The following is a 17,199-nucleotide window of genomic DNA, read 5'->3' as shown; positions in this document are numbered from 1 at the left end:
CAACCTCGTTATCGCCGGCATTGGCCTCCCAAAGTGCTTGGATTACGGGTGTGTGCCACCATGCCCAGCCAGAATGCAGTTGTTTTCTATATTAAAGCCAGCCTAGGCTGGACGCAGTGGCTCATGCCGGTAATCCCAGCACTTTGGGAGGCCCAGGTGTGCAGATCATGAGGTCAGGAGTTCGAGACCAGCATGGCCAATGTGGTGAAACCCCGTCTCTACTAAAAATACAAAAATTAGCTGGGTATGGTGGTACATGCCTGTAAACTCAGGAGGCTGAGGCAGGAAAATTGCTTGAACCTGGGAGGTAGAGGTTACAATGAGCCGAGATTGTGCCATTGCACTCCAGCCTTGGTGACAGAGTGAGAGTCTGTCTCAAAAAAAAAAGGAAAACAATTGCACCCTTTTCTACAGTTGACTGTCCTTAAGCTCATAGTGCATTTCACAATTAAGTTTACTATTTTAGTATTTACAGTTCTCTGAATTTTTTGACCCTTTGTACATCCTTCTGTGGTTGTGACATTAGTATGATCCTTTCCCCATTCCTCTCATGTTTCTTCCAGTAGAGAAACTTCCCGCCTGAAGTTTCTTGTCATGTCTTTTACTCACATTACAAAAGGTGACACATTAAGTTTTAAATACTTAATTTCAGTGTGTTTTAATTTTTTTTGCTATTGGCTTTCTGCTATCAAAGTAATTTTTCTTTCATTTTGGTAAGGCTCAATGTGAATGTATAGGACTGTTCAGTTGGTAAAATCAAGAATGTTGGCACTGTATTAGCTTATGTATGAAGAATGCCTTAAAGGTACAAAAGAAACTTGAGGGTGGATGCCTCTGGAAAGTGAGTTATAAAAATAAAGTGGAATTTTCTTTTACCAAAACAATTAAAGGCATGTACAATTTAAAAATACTTACAGTGTGTCACTTTTATAATAGTTTTGAAAAGCACCACATGTTAGAGCTAATGATCTAGACTCTCATTCTCATCAAACCACATTTTAATAAATGAGGAAACTTAAAACCCCAATAGATTAGACTTAAAAAAATAACAAAATAAATGAGGAAACTAAGGCTTATAGAGATGGTTATTTGTAGATCATATAGTGGCAAAGCCAACACTGAAGTTCAGGCCTCCTGACTTTTATCCAGTCCTCTTTCTTGCATCATCTTGCCTCTGCTATGATGAACATTTTTTATGTGTGCTATGAAGCATATTTTTATATGTCATTTGTAGTCCCTAATACTTTTTTTTTTTTTTTTTTTTTTTTTTTTTGAGATGGAGTCTTACTTACTCTGTCATCCAGTCTGGAGTGTAGTGGTGCTATCTCGGCTCACTGCAACCTCTGCCTCCCTGGACCAAGTGATTCTCCTGCCTCAGCCTCCCAAGTAGCTAGTATTACAGACATCTGCAACCACACCTAAATTTTGTATTTTCAGCAGAGATGGGGTTTCACCATGTTGACCAGCCTGGTCTTGAACTCCTGACCTCAAATGATCTGCCTGCCTCAGCCTCTCAAAGTGCTGGGATTACCCGTGTGAATCACACACCGTGCGTGCAGTCCCTAAAACATTTCAACCTTTTATAATTCAACAAATACTCCCTGAGACTCTGATTTGTATGAGGCAGTCTGGTATTAATTGTAGGAAATATACAGATAAGATATAGTTTCTGTCTTTGCAGATCTGATGGTATAGTAATGAAAATAACTAGAGCACTTTATTTATTTCTTCATCAAATATTTGTTACTCTGAGCACTTATTAAGGATAAGGCCCTGTGCTGTCTGTTAAAGATGTTGGGTGTTAAAGATGGAGAAAAAGAATCCATTATCTATTCTAAGGAAAGTTATGATCTAATAGGGAAAGCAAACACATTTGTATATAAATTATACTGCTGTGTAAGTCCAACAGTAGAATATACAAAAATATAGCAAAGGAAATGATGAACTGAAATAAAATAGAGACACTAAGAGACTGGAGGACTTGATAAGGTAAAGTGTATTGAAAGGTATAGAAAGATTAAAGACTGGTCAGACGGTTGAATATTGTTGGAGTGAGCAATTTCAGAGGTGGAGCATTTCTCATATAATGTGATCTAGTGTGTAGCCTCTGGAGTGGGTTTCTGAAGTGCAGAGTTGAGGTCTAAGTATAACAACTTTGAGACTGGCTGTTAACCAAGTTTTTGTGAGAGATGTTAGAGATACAAAGGTAATTTATATAAGTCCTTTCTTTTTTTTTTTTTTTGGAGGGAAGCTGGCGAGGGCGGGGTGGGGGGTGGGAGAGCAGGGGAAGGAGGAGGGAGGAGGGTAGGATCAGATAAGTCCTTTCTTTAAGGAGTCATGTCCTTTCTGAAACCTTTCTGATTGAACTCGATATCCAGATATAATAAACCAGGCTCTTTTTGTCCCTATAATGCCTGTATCACTTTATTTTGTTTTTATTTATGTATTATCTTTCTCAGCTATCCTGTAGGCTTCTTTAGGACAAGTATACAAAATTACTTACACCTAGTATAATATGTGATATCCCATATACCTTGTATACAATAAATATATATTGAGTTGAAGATCTTATATACTTAGAAACGAGACAAATTAAAAATGTATTGTGATAAAGGCGTATTATTGTATGTATTAGACCAGTACTAATTCATCTGGCTGCATAATGAAATGATCTAGAGAGCTTTTAAAAAAATACCTCTAGGCTGGGCATGGTGGCTCATGCCTGTAATCTCAGCACTTTGGGAGGCCAAGGTGGGTGGATCACTTGAGGCCAGGAGTTCAAGACCAACGTGGGTAACATGGTGAAATCCATCTCTACTAAAAATATGAAAACTTAGCTGGCATTGTGGTGCGTACTTGTAGTCTCAGCTACTCAGGTGGCTGAGGCATGAGAACCTGGGTGGCAGAAGTTGCACTCCAGCCTGGGTGACAGAGTGAGACTCTGTCTCAAATTAATTAATTAATTAATTAAATTAAAAATAAGGCCAGGGGCCGGGCACGGTGGCTCACACCTGTAATCCCAGCACTTTGGGAGGCCGAGGCGGGTGGATCATGAGGTCAAGAGATCGAGAACATCCTGGTCAACGTGGTAAAACCCTGTCTCTACTAAAAATACAAAAAAAAAATTAGCTGGGCATGGTGGCACGTGCCTGTAATCCCAGCTACTCAGGAGGCTGAGGCAGGAGAATTGCCTGAACCCAGGAGGCGGAGGTTGCGGTGAGCCAAGATCGTGCCATTGCACTCTAGCCTGGGTAACAAGAGCGAAACTCCATCTCAAAAAATAAATAAATAAATAAATAAAAATAAGGCCAGGTGCAGTGACCCACACCTGTAATCCCAGCACTTTGGTAAGCTGAGCCAGGCAGATCACAAGGTCAGGAGATTGAGACCATCCTGGCCAATGTGGTGAAACCCCATCTCTACTAATAATACAAAAGTTAGCTGGGTATAGTGGCACATGCCTGTAATCCCAGCTACTTGGGAGGCTGAGGCAGGAGAATCCCTTGAACCAGGGAGTCAGAGCTTACAGTGAGCCGAGCTCTGGCTACTGCACTCCAGCCTGGCAACAGAGCGAGACTCCATCTCAAAAAAACGAAATAAAAATAAATAAATACCTCTATCCTGACAAAAAAAAAAAAAAAAAAAAAAAAAAAAAACGGGAGTCAGAGCTTACAGTGAGCCGAGCTCTGGCTACTGCACTCCAGCCTGGCAACAGAGCAAGACTCCATCTCAAAAAAACGAAATAAAAATAAATAGATACCTCTATCCTGACAAAAAAAAAAAAAAAAAAAAAAAAAAAACCGAGGAAAAAACAACAAAATTCTCATTTTTAGCCACACACCAAAATAAGTGAATTTTATTGTACTGCCAGTCATAGGTGATTATTACCTTTCTTTTCTTTTCATTTTTTTTTTTTTTGAGATGGAGTTTCAGTCTGTCCCCCTGGGCTGGAGTGCAATGGGACAGTCTCCGCTCACTGCAACCTCCATCTCTCAGGTTCAAGCAGTTCTCCTGCCTCCGCCTCCCCAGTATCTAGGACTACAGGTGTGTAGCACCATGCACCGTACCTGGCTAATTTTTGTGTTTTTAGTGGAGACCAGGTTTCACTATGTTGGTCAAGCTGGACTATTAACTTTCTCTTTAATATAGCTTCTATATTATATGATTATTGAATACTGTCCGTGTTTTACTTTGGCATTCTGATAGTGAGCTAGATGACAACATTTAAGGAAGTAGTATATTTTATAAAATACATTGATTTGGTACCTTTTAGCTTGCCTGAAAGCATCCTCTTGATGGATTTTTTTTTTTTTTTTTTTTTTTTTGAGACAGGGTCTCATTCTGTTACCCAGCCTGGACACAGTGGTATGATCACTGCTCACTGCAGCGTCAACTTTCTGAGCTCAAGCAGTTCTCCCACCTCAGCCTCCTGAGTGGCTGGGAACACAGGTGCACACCACCATGCCCAATTAATTTTTTTGTAGAGACTAGATTTTACTATGTTGCCCAGGCTGGTCTTGAACTCCTGTGTTCAAGCAGTTGGTCCATCTGAGCCTTCCAAAGTGCTGGGATTACAGGTGTGAGCCACCCTGCCTGGCCTTAGATTTTTTTTTTTTTTCCTTCAAAAAAAGCTTTTCAGGCTGGGTGTAGTGGCTCACGCCTGTAATCCCAGCACTTTGGGAGGCCGAGTGGGCAGATCACAAGGACAGGAGTTGGAGACCAGCCTGGCCAACATTGTGAAACCCTGTCTTTACTAAAAATACAAAAGAATTAGCTGGGCATGGTGGCAGGTGCCTATAATCTCAGCTACTGGGGAGGCTGAGGCAGGAGAATCACTCGAACCCGAGAGGCAGAGGTTGCAGTGAGCCGAGATCGAATCACTGCACTCCAGCCCTGGCGTCAGTGCAAGACTCTGTCTCAAAAAAAAAAAAAAAAAAAAAAAAAAAGCTTTTCAGTATCACTTGTCCAAAACATTTTGATTATTAACCTTAACTGTTTTTCCTCTCTTCTCTATACTCCATAGCCAGATTAAACTTTATAATATACTGCTTTACACCACAAGAAGCAATCAGCCAAATCTAGAATATGGGAAGTTTTATTGAATAACTAGATTATTCAACAAATAATTGGGATGGGGTAGAGGAGGAATGATGGGAAGGAAGGGAAAGCTGTTACAGATAAAAAGAGCCATATCGACCAAATGCAGTGTGTTAACTTGGTTTGGATTCTGATGTGCAGAAAACAAATGAAAAAAGATTTGCGATAAGTGGGGGCAATTTGAACATGTACATGGTATTAAACAATATTAAGGAATTATTGTTAATTTTATTAGAGATGTATATGACACTGTGGTAATGTAAAGCTCTTATCTGTAAAGATATATATTGAAGTATTTACAGGTTAAATGAAATATACTCCAGCTCCTTCCTCCCCACTCCTCCCCAAAAAAGTTGGGGAGAAATAGAACAAGATTAGCAAATGTTTATAATTTAAAGTAGAGTAAAAGGTACATTTTACTATTTCTCAGCTTTTATCTTTGAACATGTCTGGAAACTCCTGAGCTCAAGTGATCCTCCCACTTGGGCCTCTCAAAGTTCTAGGATTGCAGGCATGAGCCACCATGCCTGGCCAAATTTTTAAAAGGTTAAATTACAATTAAAGGATTTTCTTTTATTGAGTGTGTCCCAGAATAATGTAGATATTTGATTAGATATCAGTGATTGATACAGTGATTACCTCAACTACTTGTATTTGATCTTCAGTGGTCTCTCATATGTCCTTAGTAAGTCTTTCCACCATGAGCCCCATTTTTTTTTTTCAGTGGCATGTTTCTAGATTCCAGATTCTCGTTAATTTTGATATTACCTTTACTGGAATGGAAGAAACAAATGAAAGAAGGCACTCCTGCAAACCTGGGAACCTTATGAAAGTCATGTTTTCCCATTTTAAAGCTGTTAGGAGAATGTTTCTAATGCCGACATTTAAGGGAACTTCTAATTCTGTAAGTTTTTGAATTGACTGCTGCTTCTTTCGCCCTTCGTGTCCTTCTGGACTACTAAGAACTTTGTGCAAATTCTAAAAAGGCACCCCTTTGTACCCTGAGCCATCATGGCTTCACTGGAGAAGGGCAAGCTGGATTTCAATCCCTTTCCCCTTGCCCTTCTGGCCTAATGCCCTTGTGCATGGTCTATACAGCTGTACCTGGTGAGCTTGTTGATTCAGAATAATGAAGTTACATGTGTTTAAGTTTTTGGTTATGTGTGTTTCTGAGGAGTAGGTATGAATGTTTGGAGTGCTATAGTGTAGGAATTATGTGAGGATTTTATTTTGTGAATGTTAAAACAATGTATTATTTTTATAAAGTTTTATAAGTTTTACAAGTATATGGAAAAACAAGAAGCCATTCTTTGTTTGTTTTGTTTGTTTCTTCTTTGAGATGGAGTCTCGCTCTTTGTCACCCAGGCTGGAGTGCAGCAGTTCAGTCTTGGCTCACTGCATCCTCTGCCTCCTGGGTTCAAGTGATTCTCCTGCCTCAGCCTCATGAGAGCTGGGATTACAGGTGCACACCACCACACCAGGCTTATTTTTGTATTTTTAGTAGAGATGGGGCTTCACCATGTTGGCCAGGATGGTCTTGAACTCCTGATCTCATGATCCACCTGCCTCAGCTTCACAAAGTACTGGGATTACAGATGTCAGTCACCACACCTGGCCACCATTCTCTGTTAAAACCCTGTAATTAGTGGTTCAGTGTATATTTTATTTTATTTTTTTTGAGACACAGTCTAACTTTGTTACCCAGGCTAGAGTCCAGTGTCTATTCAGAGGCACATTCTCAGTACATTGCAGTCTGGAACTCCTGGGCTCAAGCAATCCTCCTACCTCCGCCTCCCGAGTAGCTGGGTTTACAGCCATGCACCACCATGCCCAGCTAATTTTTGTATTTGCTTTTGGTAGAGATTGGGTTTTGCCATGTTGCCCAGCATGGTCTCGAACTCCTGAGTTCAAGTAAGCTGCTTGCCTCAGCCTCCCAAAGTGCAAGGATTACAGGTGTGACCCACCGTACCCGGCCCTGGTGTATTTTTAAGAATTTCAGCAATTACATTTGAAGGTACGAGCACAAAACTGCGGAACGTATATCATGTACACACTCATACAGCTCCTTGCCTTAATGGTAGAAGTTCAATAGATGATTGGTAGGAAACACTATCACCTTATTTGCTCAGCTCTAAGGTGATTACCATACTTTAACATTTGTGATATTCAGGTGTGTTTTACTTTTGAAGAATTTTTAAGTTACTGTTAAAGTGAAATTTATACTTAAGATTTCAGAATCAAGTCAATACTGTAAATAAGTCAGTCTCAGGGGCTATGCAAAAACTAAAATTTTGAAGTTATCTTTTTTTTTTTTTTTTAAGACAGAGCTTTGCTCTTGTTACCCAGGCTGGAGTGCAATGGCACGATCTCGGCTCACTGCAACCTCCGCCTCCTGGGTTCAGGCAATTCTCCTGCCTCAGCCTCCCAAGTAGCTGGGATTACAGGCACGCGCCACCATGCCCAGCAAATTTTTTTTGTATTTTTAGTAGAGACGGGGTTTCACCATGTTGACCAGGATGGTCTCGATCTCCTTGCCTCGTGATCCACCCGCCTCGGCCTCCCAAAGTGCTGGGATTACAGGCGTGAGCCACTGCGCCTGGCCCCTTTGGATGTCTTAACTGAAAAAAATTGTAAAGGCTGAAGATTTTTTCTTCTTAAAATTTCAGTTTTTGCCAGGCACAGTGGTTATGTGCCTGTAGTCCCAGCTACTCAGGAAGCTGAGGTGGGAGGATCACTTGAGCCCAGGAGTTCTGGAGTATAGTGTGCTATGCTGATTGGATGTCCACACTAAGTTCGGCATCAGTATGGTGACCTCCAGGGTCGGGAGGACCACGAGGTTACCTAAGGAAGGGTGAACCAGCCCAGGTCGGAAACGTAGCAGGTCAAAACTCCCATGCTTATCAGTAGTGGGATTGCGCCTGTGAATAGCCACTGCACTCCAGCCTGGGCAACATAGCGAGACTCGGTCTCTTTAAAAAAAAAAAAATTTAGTTTTTGTAGTTGAAAACTGTAGAAGGCTGGGTATGGTGGCTCACATCTGTAATCATAGCACTTTGGGAGGCCGAGGCAGGCAGATCACAAGATTAGGAGATTGAGACCATCCTGGCTAACAGGGTGAAACCCCATCTCTACTAAAAATATGAAAAAATTAACCACAGAAGGCCAGACATGGTGGCACGTGCCTGAAGTCCCAACTACTTGGGAGGCTGAGGCAGGAGAATCACTTGAACCCAGGAGGCAGAGGTTACAGTGAGCCGAGATCTCACCACTGCACTCTAGCCTGGGTAACAGAGTGAGACTCCCTCTCAAAAAAAAAAAAAAAGAAAGAAAGAAAGAAAGAAAATACAACTGTAGAAATAGAAAACAAAAGCCACATTGTTAGGAAATGATAGGTACATTTAGGTGTTAATTTTAGTTTTAGTCTTTTTTTTTTTTTTTTTTTTCAAAATTTCCTGTTAGCTCAGAGCTGGGTTCCAGTCTTCAGTTTTTTAGCTAAATTAAACAGTGGCAGCTTTTGGTTTGTAGTTTCATTACTGCTTTGCTAAACTTCATTACGTTTGTCATGGCCTTGAGAAGTCCATGCAAAATATTCAGTTGATGACATTCATCTGTTTATGGTCATAACCATTTGGTAAATAACTTTAATTTTTGGCAAAGTAGTACTTGAATTTATCTCATTTTACCAGACAAGTCTACATTTACTTTGAGGTAAAGCTATTTGTTTTTTATATTGCCAGTTTAAAAAAAAGAGAGGAGAGAGAACACTAATAAGTTAAAAGCTCTTATATATACATGTACATTTTCACTTTGAGGATCTATGAGAAATTGAATCTTAACAAAATTTACCTTTATTCTATTTTGAGAGCATTTGCATTTACCATATTTAAAGTTTTTTTTTTTTTTTTTTTTTTGACAGCCTTTTTCACAACTGGCTAATTTGCATCTTAAGGTGCATGCAAAAAATTATGCTTGGTTGATTTTTTTTTTTTTTCTGGTTCAACAGCATACTTCATTTCAAATGAAATTTTAAGAATTGATAGGAATATAAGAATACTCTTCCTAGCTGGACATGGTGGCTTACGCCTGTAATCTCAGCACTGTGGGAGGCCGAGGTAGGTGGATCATTTGAAGTCAGAAGTTCAAGACCAGCCTGGCCAACATGGTGGAAACCCATCTCTACTAAAAATACAAAAATTAGCCAGGTATGTGGTGGATGCCTGTAATCCCAGTTACTCAGGAGGCTGTAGCAGGAGAATCACTTGAACCCGGGAAGCAGAGGTTGCAGTAAATTGAGGTCGTGCCAATGCACTCCAGCCTGGGCAACAGAGCAAGACTCTGTGAAAAAAAAGAAAAGAAAAGAAAAGACAGACATTCTTTCCTATTAGACTATGAGGTCAGTTCTTTCTCCTTTTGAAAAATGATCAGTTTGGGTATTTTTTCATTTTTAAAGTCATTTTCTTCTGTACTAAGATGAAATTTTTCTCATCCAAGAGAAACCTGAGGTTGATAAGGTTAAGTAACTTGCCCAAGGTCACACAAGTAATAAATTGAAGAATAATGATTTGAACCCAGGCACATGTAATGCTAAGTAAGACCAGCATTTTTGTCATTACACTGCATTTTCTCTGGCATGCTAATAGTATTTGGCCCTATTGAAACATTTATTAGGATGCAATTGCTAGCCTGGGCAACATAGTAAAACCTCATCTCTACGGAAGAAAAAAAAAAGTAGCCAAGTGTGGTTGTGTGCACCTGTAGTCCCAGCTACTTGGGAGGCTGAAATGGGAGGATTGCTTGAGTTTGAGAGGTTGAGGTTATAGTGAGCTGTGATCATGACACTGCACTCCAGCCTGGGTGACAGAGCAAGATCCTTGTATCCAAAAAAATAATAATAATAAAATGGCATATTCTCTGAATAACTTAGATTCTGTGTTCCTAAAAGGAAATCTAGAATAAAGTTAGGTATTTCATTGTTCTTTACACAAATTATGTGCCTAGACAGTGTCGTAGTGCTGAGTTTCATCCACAGTTACTGACCTAGTTACATTAGTCCTTCTGTCCTAATGAAGATTTTGACCCAAGTCTCCGTAGATCTAAAATGGAGTTTTGTTTCAGGGGAGGGAGAAAGCAGTAAAAACACTTGTTTTCTGAGAAAAAATTTAAAAGGAAATTTTGCTTTGGATTATGTTTTCATTTTCCTTCACATTTTAAGAAATATGTCCTAAGTTTTAACAATATGTTGCTTAATGTGAGTTTTATTTTCTAGATACTGTTTTTGTGTTGACTAGAAGCGTCATACATCAGAAGTGAAATTCTGAGTTACTGAATGTCTGTGTTCATACCTGCCAGTGCCACCTCCTTGGTTGGTGATTCTTAGGTCCTATCACACCTAGGCTATAATGACATTGGACTAAGGAAAAAGCTGGTCGCCTTTTATAAAGAGTTATGATACGGTGAAAGAGGTAGCAATGGAAACTGAGGACTCAGAGGCATTTGATAATGCCTGCTTTAGTATTTGGATCAGCAGCCGAAATGGCTGAAGTAGCTATCAAATTAGCCATCAACTGTCCTACTCCATTTTTTCCTCTAGTGAAGACACAACTTTTAGTTTTCTGAAAAAGTAGATGGGCAGGTGGTGGTGTGTTGTGTTCTCAAGTTCGTTCTTTGCTTGTAGTGCATTGTATTTATAATCCTACTTTTATATTCCCTTTGAGTGTATAGTTAATTGGATAATAAGATTGTGAGCTTCTTGGGCAGGAACAGTGTCTTGCTATCCATTTCATTCCTATTTCTTGGCACATAGTTGGCACTCAAATATTACTGAGTAAATGTATGATCCTTTTGGCCTCAGTTAAAGCATGAGATTTTCCTGAGGTGTTAACTTGGAGAACTCTTTGTCTTCCTTACTCTACAATATGATGAATCCATCAGAAAACAGTGTATTTTATATATTTATTATCTTTTAGTTTTAGCCCCCAAATTCATTACATATTCACCAGTGATAACATTTCATAAAAATCCATTTTCATAGACAGTTTCAAGTTGAGATATGGAAAACTTAAACAGTAAGTCCTTAACATCCCATGATAGTTGGTCTTTACCAAAGTAATTGATTCCTTCAATAATTGTACATAGGAGGCAAAAATTAGAATTTGTGATCATTTTGATATTTTTCACTACTATTTACTGTCTCAGTTGCAGAGGGATAAAAGGGTTTGCTGAATATGATAAATAAGGAAAACGTGTATACATCTTCTACTTACAAATGAGACTGTATCTTTCAGGCTCCAGGTATACTAGTAACCCCGAACATAAGTGGTGAACTGCTCATTGTTCTGTAAGATATTTATGGCATTTTCTAACACAGGACTATTCAGAGTGTCGTAAGAGACAGTGCTGGCCCATGAGCTGTTTGTTGTCTGTGAGGAGATAAGTTCAGAAATTGAGTTTTTAGAAACTTGCATAGCAGTTCGATAGAACAAATGTATGTCTGTCAAATCTAACAGTAACAAATTGGGGCTTGTATTTGCTATATATTTATTTTGTTTTTCTGTTAATTATTGGCCTGTAATGAATTGGAGATTCAAAGAAAAAAAAAGTTCTTTACCAGAGATAAGTTGCAAAGCAGTATTCTAAAACAGTGGTTCCCATCCTTTCATGTTCACCTAACCTTCTAAATGATACCACACTCGAGGGGTGTGGAATGTGGGATGTAGATTGCTGTTTCCCTACCAGTAGCCCTTTGATAGAGAATCCTTATGTTGAAAATAATTTCCCACTGACTTTCCCTTAATTGTTCTGATCTTTTCACTAAATCTGACTTAAAAAAATTTTTTTAATAAATGGGCTGAATAAAACAAAATGCTGGTTATTATGAGTTCTGAGCTATGCTAATATAATCTATTAAGATTGCAGTGTCAAAATACTACCCCTAAATAGACTCATTCTTCTGAAGAATGGGATGCTAACTATTTTTTAGCAGGTATAATATAGTCACAAATAATGTGTTTTACTGAAACTAATTAGTAACGTAAATATAATATGTATAAGATTTGGCCTAATATGTAAAGCTCTATAGGAGTAATGCCATTATAAATGCCCCTTTTGCCCCATACTGACCTTTATATCTTATTACTTTAAAATATCATAATTTTTAAAGTGTAAAAATATAAATATTTCATACCTGTATGATTCCTGTTTATCATTGAATAATAATTCATCATATGCCATATATTATAGGTTGATTATTTTATTGATAAATACCTGGGCTATTTCCTGCTGGGTTGTTATGAATAAAGCTGCTGTATGCATATTTGTTTGAATTTTCAGTGGATTTATGCTTTTATTTAACTTCGGTAAAAGTACTGAGAAAAGAATTGCTGGGTCTTAGGGTAGGCATATGTTTTTGATTTATAAAAACTACTGGAACTTTTTCCAAAATGATTGTGCCATTTTACACTCCCCATCAATGTTTATGCTACATCTTTGCCAAAAGTCTTTTTTCTTTTTTTGAGACAGGATCTCACTCTGTCACCTAGGCTGGTGTGCAGTGGCACAATTAGGGCTCACTGCAGCCTCAACCTCCCAGGCTCAAGCAATCCTCCTGCTTTAGCTGGGACTACAAGTGTGTAGTAGCACACCTGGCTAAATTTTTCTGAATTTTGGTAGAGAAGAGGTTTCCCCTTGTTAACTAGGCTGATCTCAAACTCTTGAGCTCAAGCAGTCCTTCCATTTCGGCCCCCAAAAGTGCTGGTATTACAGGCCTGAGCCACCATGACTGAATGCTAACAGTCTTTTAAATAAGCAGTCCCCATCTTTTTGACACCAGAGACTGGTTTAATGGAAGACAGTTTTTCCACAGACTAAGGTAGGGGACAGGCACGGTTTTGGCATGAAACTGTTCCACCTCAGATCGTTAGGCATTAGATTCTCATAAGGAGCACACAGCCTAGATCCCTGGCATGTGCAGTTCACAATAGGGTTGGTGCTCCTGTGAGAATCTAATGCTGCTGCTGTTCTGACAGGAGGCAGAGCTCAGGCGGAAATGCTTGCCTGCCGCTCATCCTCCTGCAGTGTGGCCCAGTTCCTGACAGGCCAGGGACCAGTACCAGTCCATGGCCCAGGGATTGGGGACCCTTGTTTAATATTGTGATTTTAATTTGCATTTCCCCGATGGCTAGGGATTGAGCACTTTTTCAACAGCTTTTTGTGGTTTGTGTATCTTCCTTTGTCAGTTGTTTAAATCTTCTGTGCATTTTGTTTGTTTGTCTTCATATTATTGAGGTGTAGGGAATTTTGATATATCCTAGGTACAGATCTCCTTTGTCAAGCATATGTTTTGTGAATAATTTTTCCCAGTCTGTGGCTTGCCTATTCATTTTCTTAATGGTGTCCATTGTATTTTTTCAACATTTTAGTATGAAAATTTTCTGGTTTTTTGAGACAGTTTCGCTCTGTCACCAGGCTTAGGGTGCAGTGGCGGGATTCAGCTCATTGCAACTTCCACCCTCCAAGTTCAAGTAATCCTCCTGCCTCAGCCTCCTGAGTAGCTGGGATTATAGGTGCCTACCATGGCACCTGGCTAATTTTTGTGTTTTTGGTGGAAATGGGTTTCACCAAGTTGGCTGGGCTGGTCTTGAAGTCCTGACCTCAAGTAATCCGCCCACCTCGGCTTCCCAAAGTGCTGGGCTTACAGGCCTGAGCCACCTCAGCCAACCTATTATGAAAATTTTCAAGCATACGAGAAGTTGAAAGACTTTTAGTATATAGTGAACACCCATACACCCACCACCCAGATTCTGTCATTAACATTTTATTATAATTGTCTTTTCACATCTGTGTCTATCTATCTTGTTATATGCCTTTTTTTTTTTTTTTTTTTTTTGAGACGGAGTTTCGCTCTTGTTACCCAGGCTGGAGTGCAATGGCGCGATCTCGGCTCACCGCAACCTCCGCCTCCCTGGTTCAGGCAATTCTCCTGCCTCAGCCTCCTGAGTAGCTCGGATTACAGGCATGTGCCAGCATGCTCAGCTACTTTTTTGTATTTTTAGTAGAGACGGGGTTTCACCATGTTGATCAGGATGGTCTCGATCTCTTGACCTCGTGATCCACCCGCCTCGGCCTCCCAAAGTGCTGGGATTACAGGCTTGAGCCACCGCGCCCGGCCTCTGTTATATGCATTTTAAGGTAAATTGCAGAATCAGTTTGCTTCCCACAGATACTTCACAGTGCATTATTATGAAGTATAAATAATTATGAATTTGAATTCAGTCATTGCAACTTTTTTCTTTTGAGGTAAACTTTTCATACAGTGAAGGCAAAGGGGTGTGTGTGTGTGTGTGTGTGTGTGTGTGTGTTTTAAGACGGAGTTTCGCTATTGTTGCCCAGGCTGGAGTGCAATGATGTGATCTTGGCTCACCACAACCTCTGCCTCCCAGGTTCAAGCGATTTTCCTGCCTCAGCCTCCCCAAATCTGGGATTACAAACATGTACCACCATGCCTGGCTAATTTTGTATTTTTAGTAGAAACGGGGTTTCTTCACGTTGGTCAGGCTGGTCTTGAACTCCCGACCTCAGGTGATCTGCCTGCCTCAGCTTCCCAAAGTGCTGGGATTACAGCTGTGAGCCACTGGGCCCAGCAAAGGCACAAGTTTATAGTGAAATTGGCTGAGTTTTGACAGATCCGTGCACCCGTGGAATCCTAAACCCCATCAAGATGCAGATTGTTACCATCACTCTAGGAAGTTCTTTCAGGCCCAGTCCTAGTTAATCTCTATCTCCATTCTTCCAGAGCCAACCATTATCCTGCTTTTTCGGCATCATAGGTTAGTTTTGTCTGTCCTAAAACCTTATAAAAGTGGATTCACATATTATGTACTCTTCTGTTTAAAGCATCTTTCACCTAGTATAATGGTTTTGAGATTCATCTATGTTGTTGAACTTATTAATAGTTCATTCCTTTTTATTACTGAGTAGTAATTCTTTGTATGAGTATATCACACTTTATCCATTGTCTTTTGAATGTATACCTAAGATGTTTCCAGTTTTTGTACATTATGAATAAACTGCTGTGAACATTTTTTGTACTAGTCCTTTTGTGGGAATATATTTTCTTTTCTTTCTTTCTTTCTTTTTTTTTTTTTTTTTTGTGTGTGTCAGAGTCTCACTCTCTCGCCCAATATGGAGTGCAGTGGAGCCATCTTGCTCGCTGCAACCTCCGCCTCCCGTGTTCAAGCAATTCTCCCTCACCCTCCTGAGTAGCTGGGATTACTACAGGCACCTGCCATCATGCCCGGCTAATTTTTGTATTTTTAGTAGAGACGAGGGTTCACCATTTTGGTCAGATTGGTCTCAAACTCCTGACCTTGTGATCCACCTGCCTGTCTCCCAAAATGTTGGAATTACAGGCGTGAGCCACCACACCTGGCCTTTTTTTTTTTTTTTTTTTTTTTGTGAGGCAGAGTCTCACTCTCACCCAGGCTGGGCTGCAGTGGTGTGATCTCAGCTCACTGCAACCTCTGCCTCCCGGGTTCAAGAGATTCACCGACCTCAGCCTCCAGAGTAGCTGGGATTACAGGCATGAGACACCACACCCGGCTAAGTTTTGTGTTTTTGGTAGAGATGGGGTTTGACCATGTTGGCCAGGCTGGTCTAGGATTACAGGCCTGAGCCACCCCAGCTGCATCTTTCGTATTCTAAGTTGATGTAGTGCCAGTCTTTCGTTAAAGAGCCACCCCAGCTGCATCTTTCGTATTCTAAGTTGATGTAGTGCCAGTCTTTCTTTAAAGAGGACATTATAAAAATGAACTGTTCCTGGCCAGATGCAGTGGCTCATGCCGGTAATCCCAGCATTGTGGGAGGCTGAAGGGGCGTGGATCATTTGAGGTCAGGAGTTTGAGATCAGCCAGACCAATATGGTAAGACTGTCTCTACTAAAAATACAAAAAAAAATTTAGCCAGACGTGGTGGCATTTGTCTGTAGTCCCAACTACTCAGGATGCTGAGGCAGAAGACTCGCTTGAACCTGGGAGGCAGAGGTTGCAGTGAGCCAAGATAACGCCACTGCACTCCAGCCTGGGCGACAGAACGAGACTCTTATCTATTCTGTCAAAAAAAAGTGAACTGTTCCCTAATCTTTCTTGTGTGAAATATGAAGGCAAAGGTTGAGATCATGACATGCACATAAGGAGGACAACTTCAGTGAAGGAATTAGAGGAGCAAGCAATGGACGGTAGTTCACTGTGAATTCTGTCCAGTCTCCAGCTTTCAGCAGCTCTGGGAAAACAGGCTAAACTCTTCTTGGGGTTCTTCAGGTTAATAACAAGAAGCAAGGGTGGAGTGCTTAATCCTTTTAAGTGATAAACACTGTGGAAGGCGTGTCTTCAAGCGCCCCACTCCCTCAGGCCTGTAGGTCACGTGAGCTTAAAGTACTTCCCGAATCCCAGCCACTGTCTCCTGTAGGCGGGGATCACAGTCTGAAAGGACAGCAAGGAAGAGGTAGGAAGGGAAAACTAATTGGAAGGAAGTTTAAATATAGAAAGAGTAAAGTATTTCTATCTAACTGTAACAATGCCGCACTTTACTGTGACTAAGGTAGAGGACCCAGAGGAGGGGGCAGCAGCTTCGATCTCTCAAGAGCTTAGTTTAGCAGACATAAAAACCCGGATTCAGGATTCAGATGAACCAGGTGAGTAAGCAACTTGGGTGATTTTGGAACCTATAGAATTTTTCATGAAGGAAGAGGTAACTAGAATATCAGAATTCAAAATGCCTTCTTTAGGACAGAGAATAGTGTTGTGGTTGAAGTGTTCTTCAGTTACTTGTTTTATTCCCCGGTGTATCTGATAACTTCTCTTTTCTCACAAACTGGTTTGTTTTTCCCCACAATGAGTTCTGTGTTCATTACCAACAGGTGAAACTGAATCAGTGGCAATGTTTGAAGAGTTTTCAAGCAAAAAGAATGGCACAGTAGAAGTCAGTTGACGTGGAATTTAGAATTCACTTTTTCCTCACAGTTTAGCTTGTATCTGGAAAAGACTTTAAACCCAACTAAGTGGATAACATTTAAACTTAGCAGTTTATGTAATATTATATAAAGAGGGA

At 40.3% G+C, this 17,199-nt stretch overlaps 1 protein-coding gene across 4 annotated transcripts in view; it reads left to right on the top strand.

The window, feature by feature from the left end:
* The window catches only part of SLC12A6 (solute carrier family 12 member 6), a 101,676-nt gene that overhangs the window by 3,357 nt on the left and 81,120 nt on the right, over nt 1–17,199 (top strand). Inside the window, exon 1 of one of the 4 annotated variants that reach the window (XM_003935764.4) lies at nt 13,998–16,783. The exons of the other annotated variants lie outside the window; for them this stretch is intronic. Coding sequence (XP_003935813.1) covers nt 16,666–16,783 — 118 coding nt within the window. The 5' untranslated portion in view covers nt 13,998–16,665. Of the gene's footprint in view, nt 1–13,997; nt 16,784–17,199 lie in introns of those variants that run through there. 4 annotated transcript variants of the gene reach the window in all.

Source organism: Saimiri boliviensis, chromosome 2 (assembly GCF_048565385.1).
Source record: "Saimiri boliviensis isolate mSaiBol1 chromosome 2, mSaiBol1.pri, whole genome shotgun sequence".
NCBI classification, from domain to species: Eukaryota; Metazoa; Chordata; class Mammalia; order Primates; family Cebidae; genus Saimiri; species Saimiri boliviensis.
The sequence above is the reverse complement of the archived record's forward strand: the minus strand, read 5'-3'. Positions and strand labels throughout refer to the sequence as shown.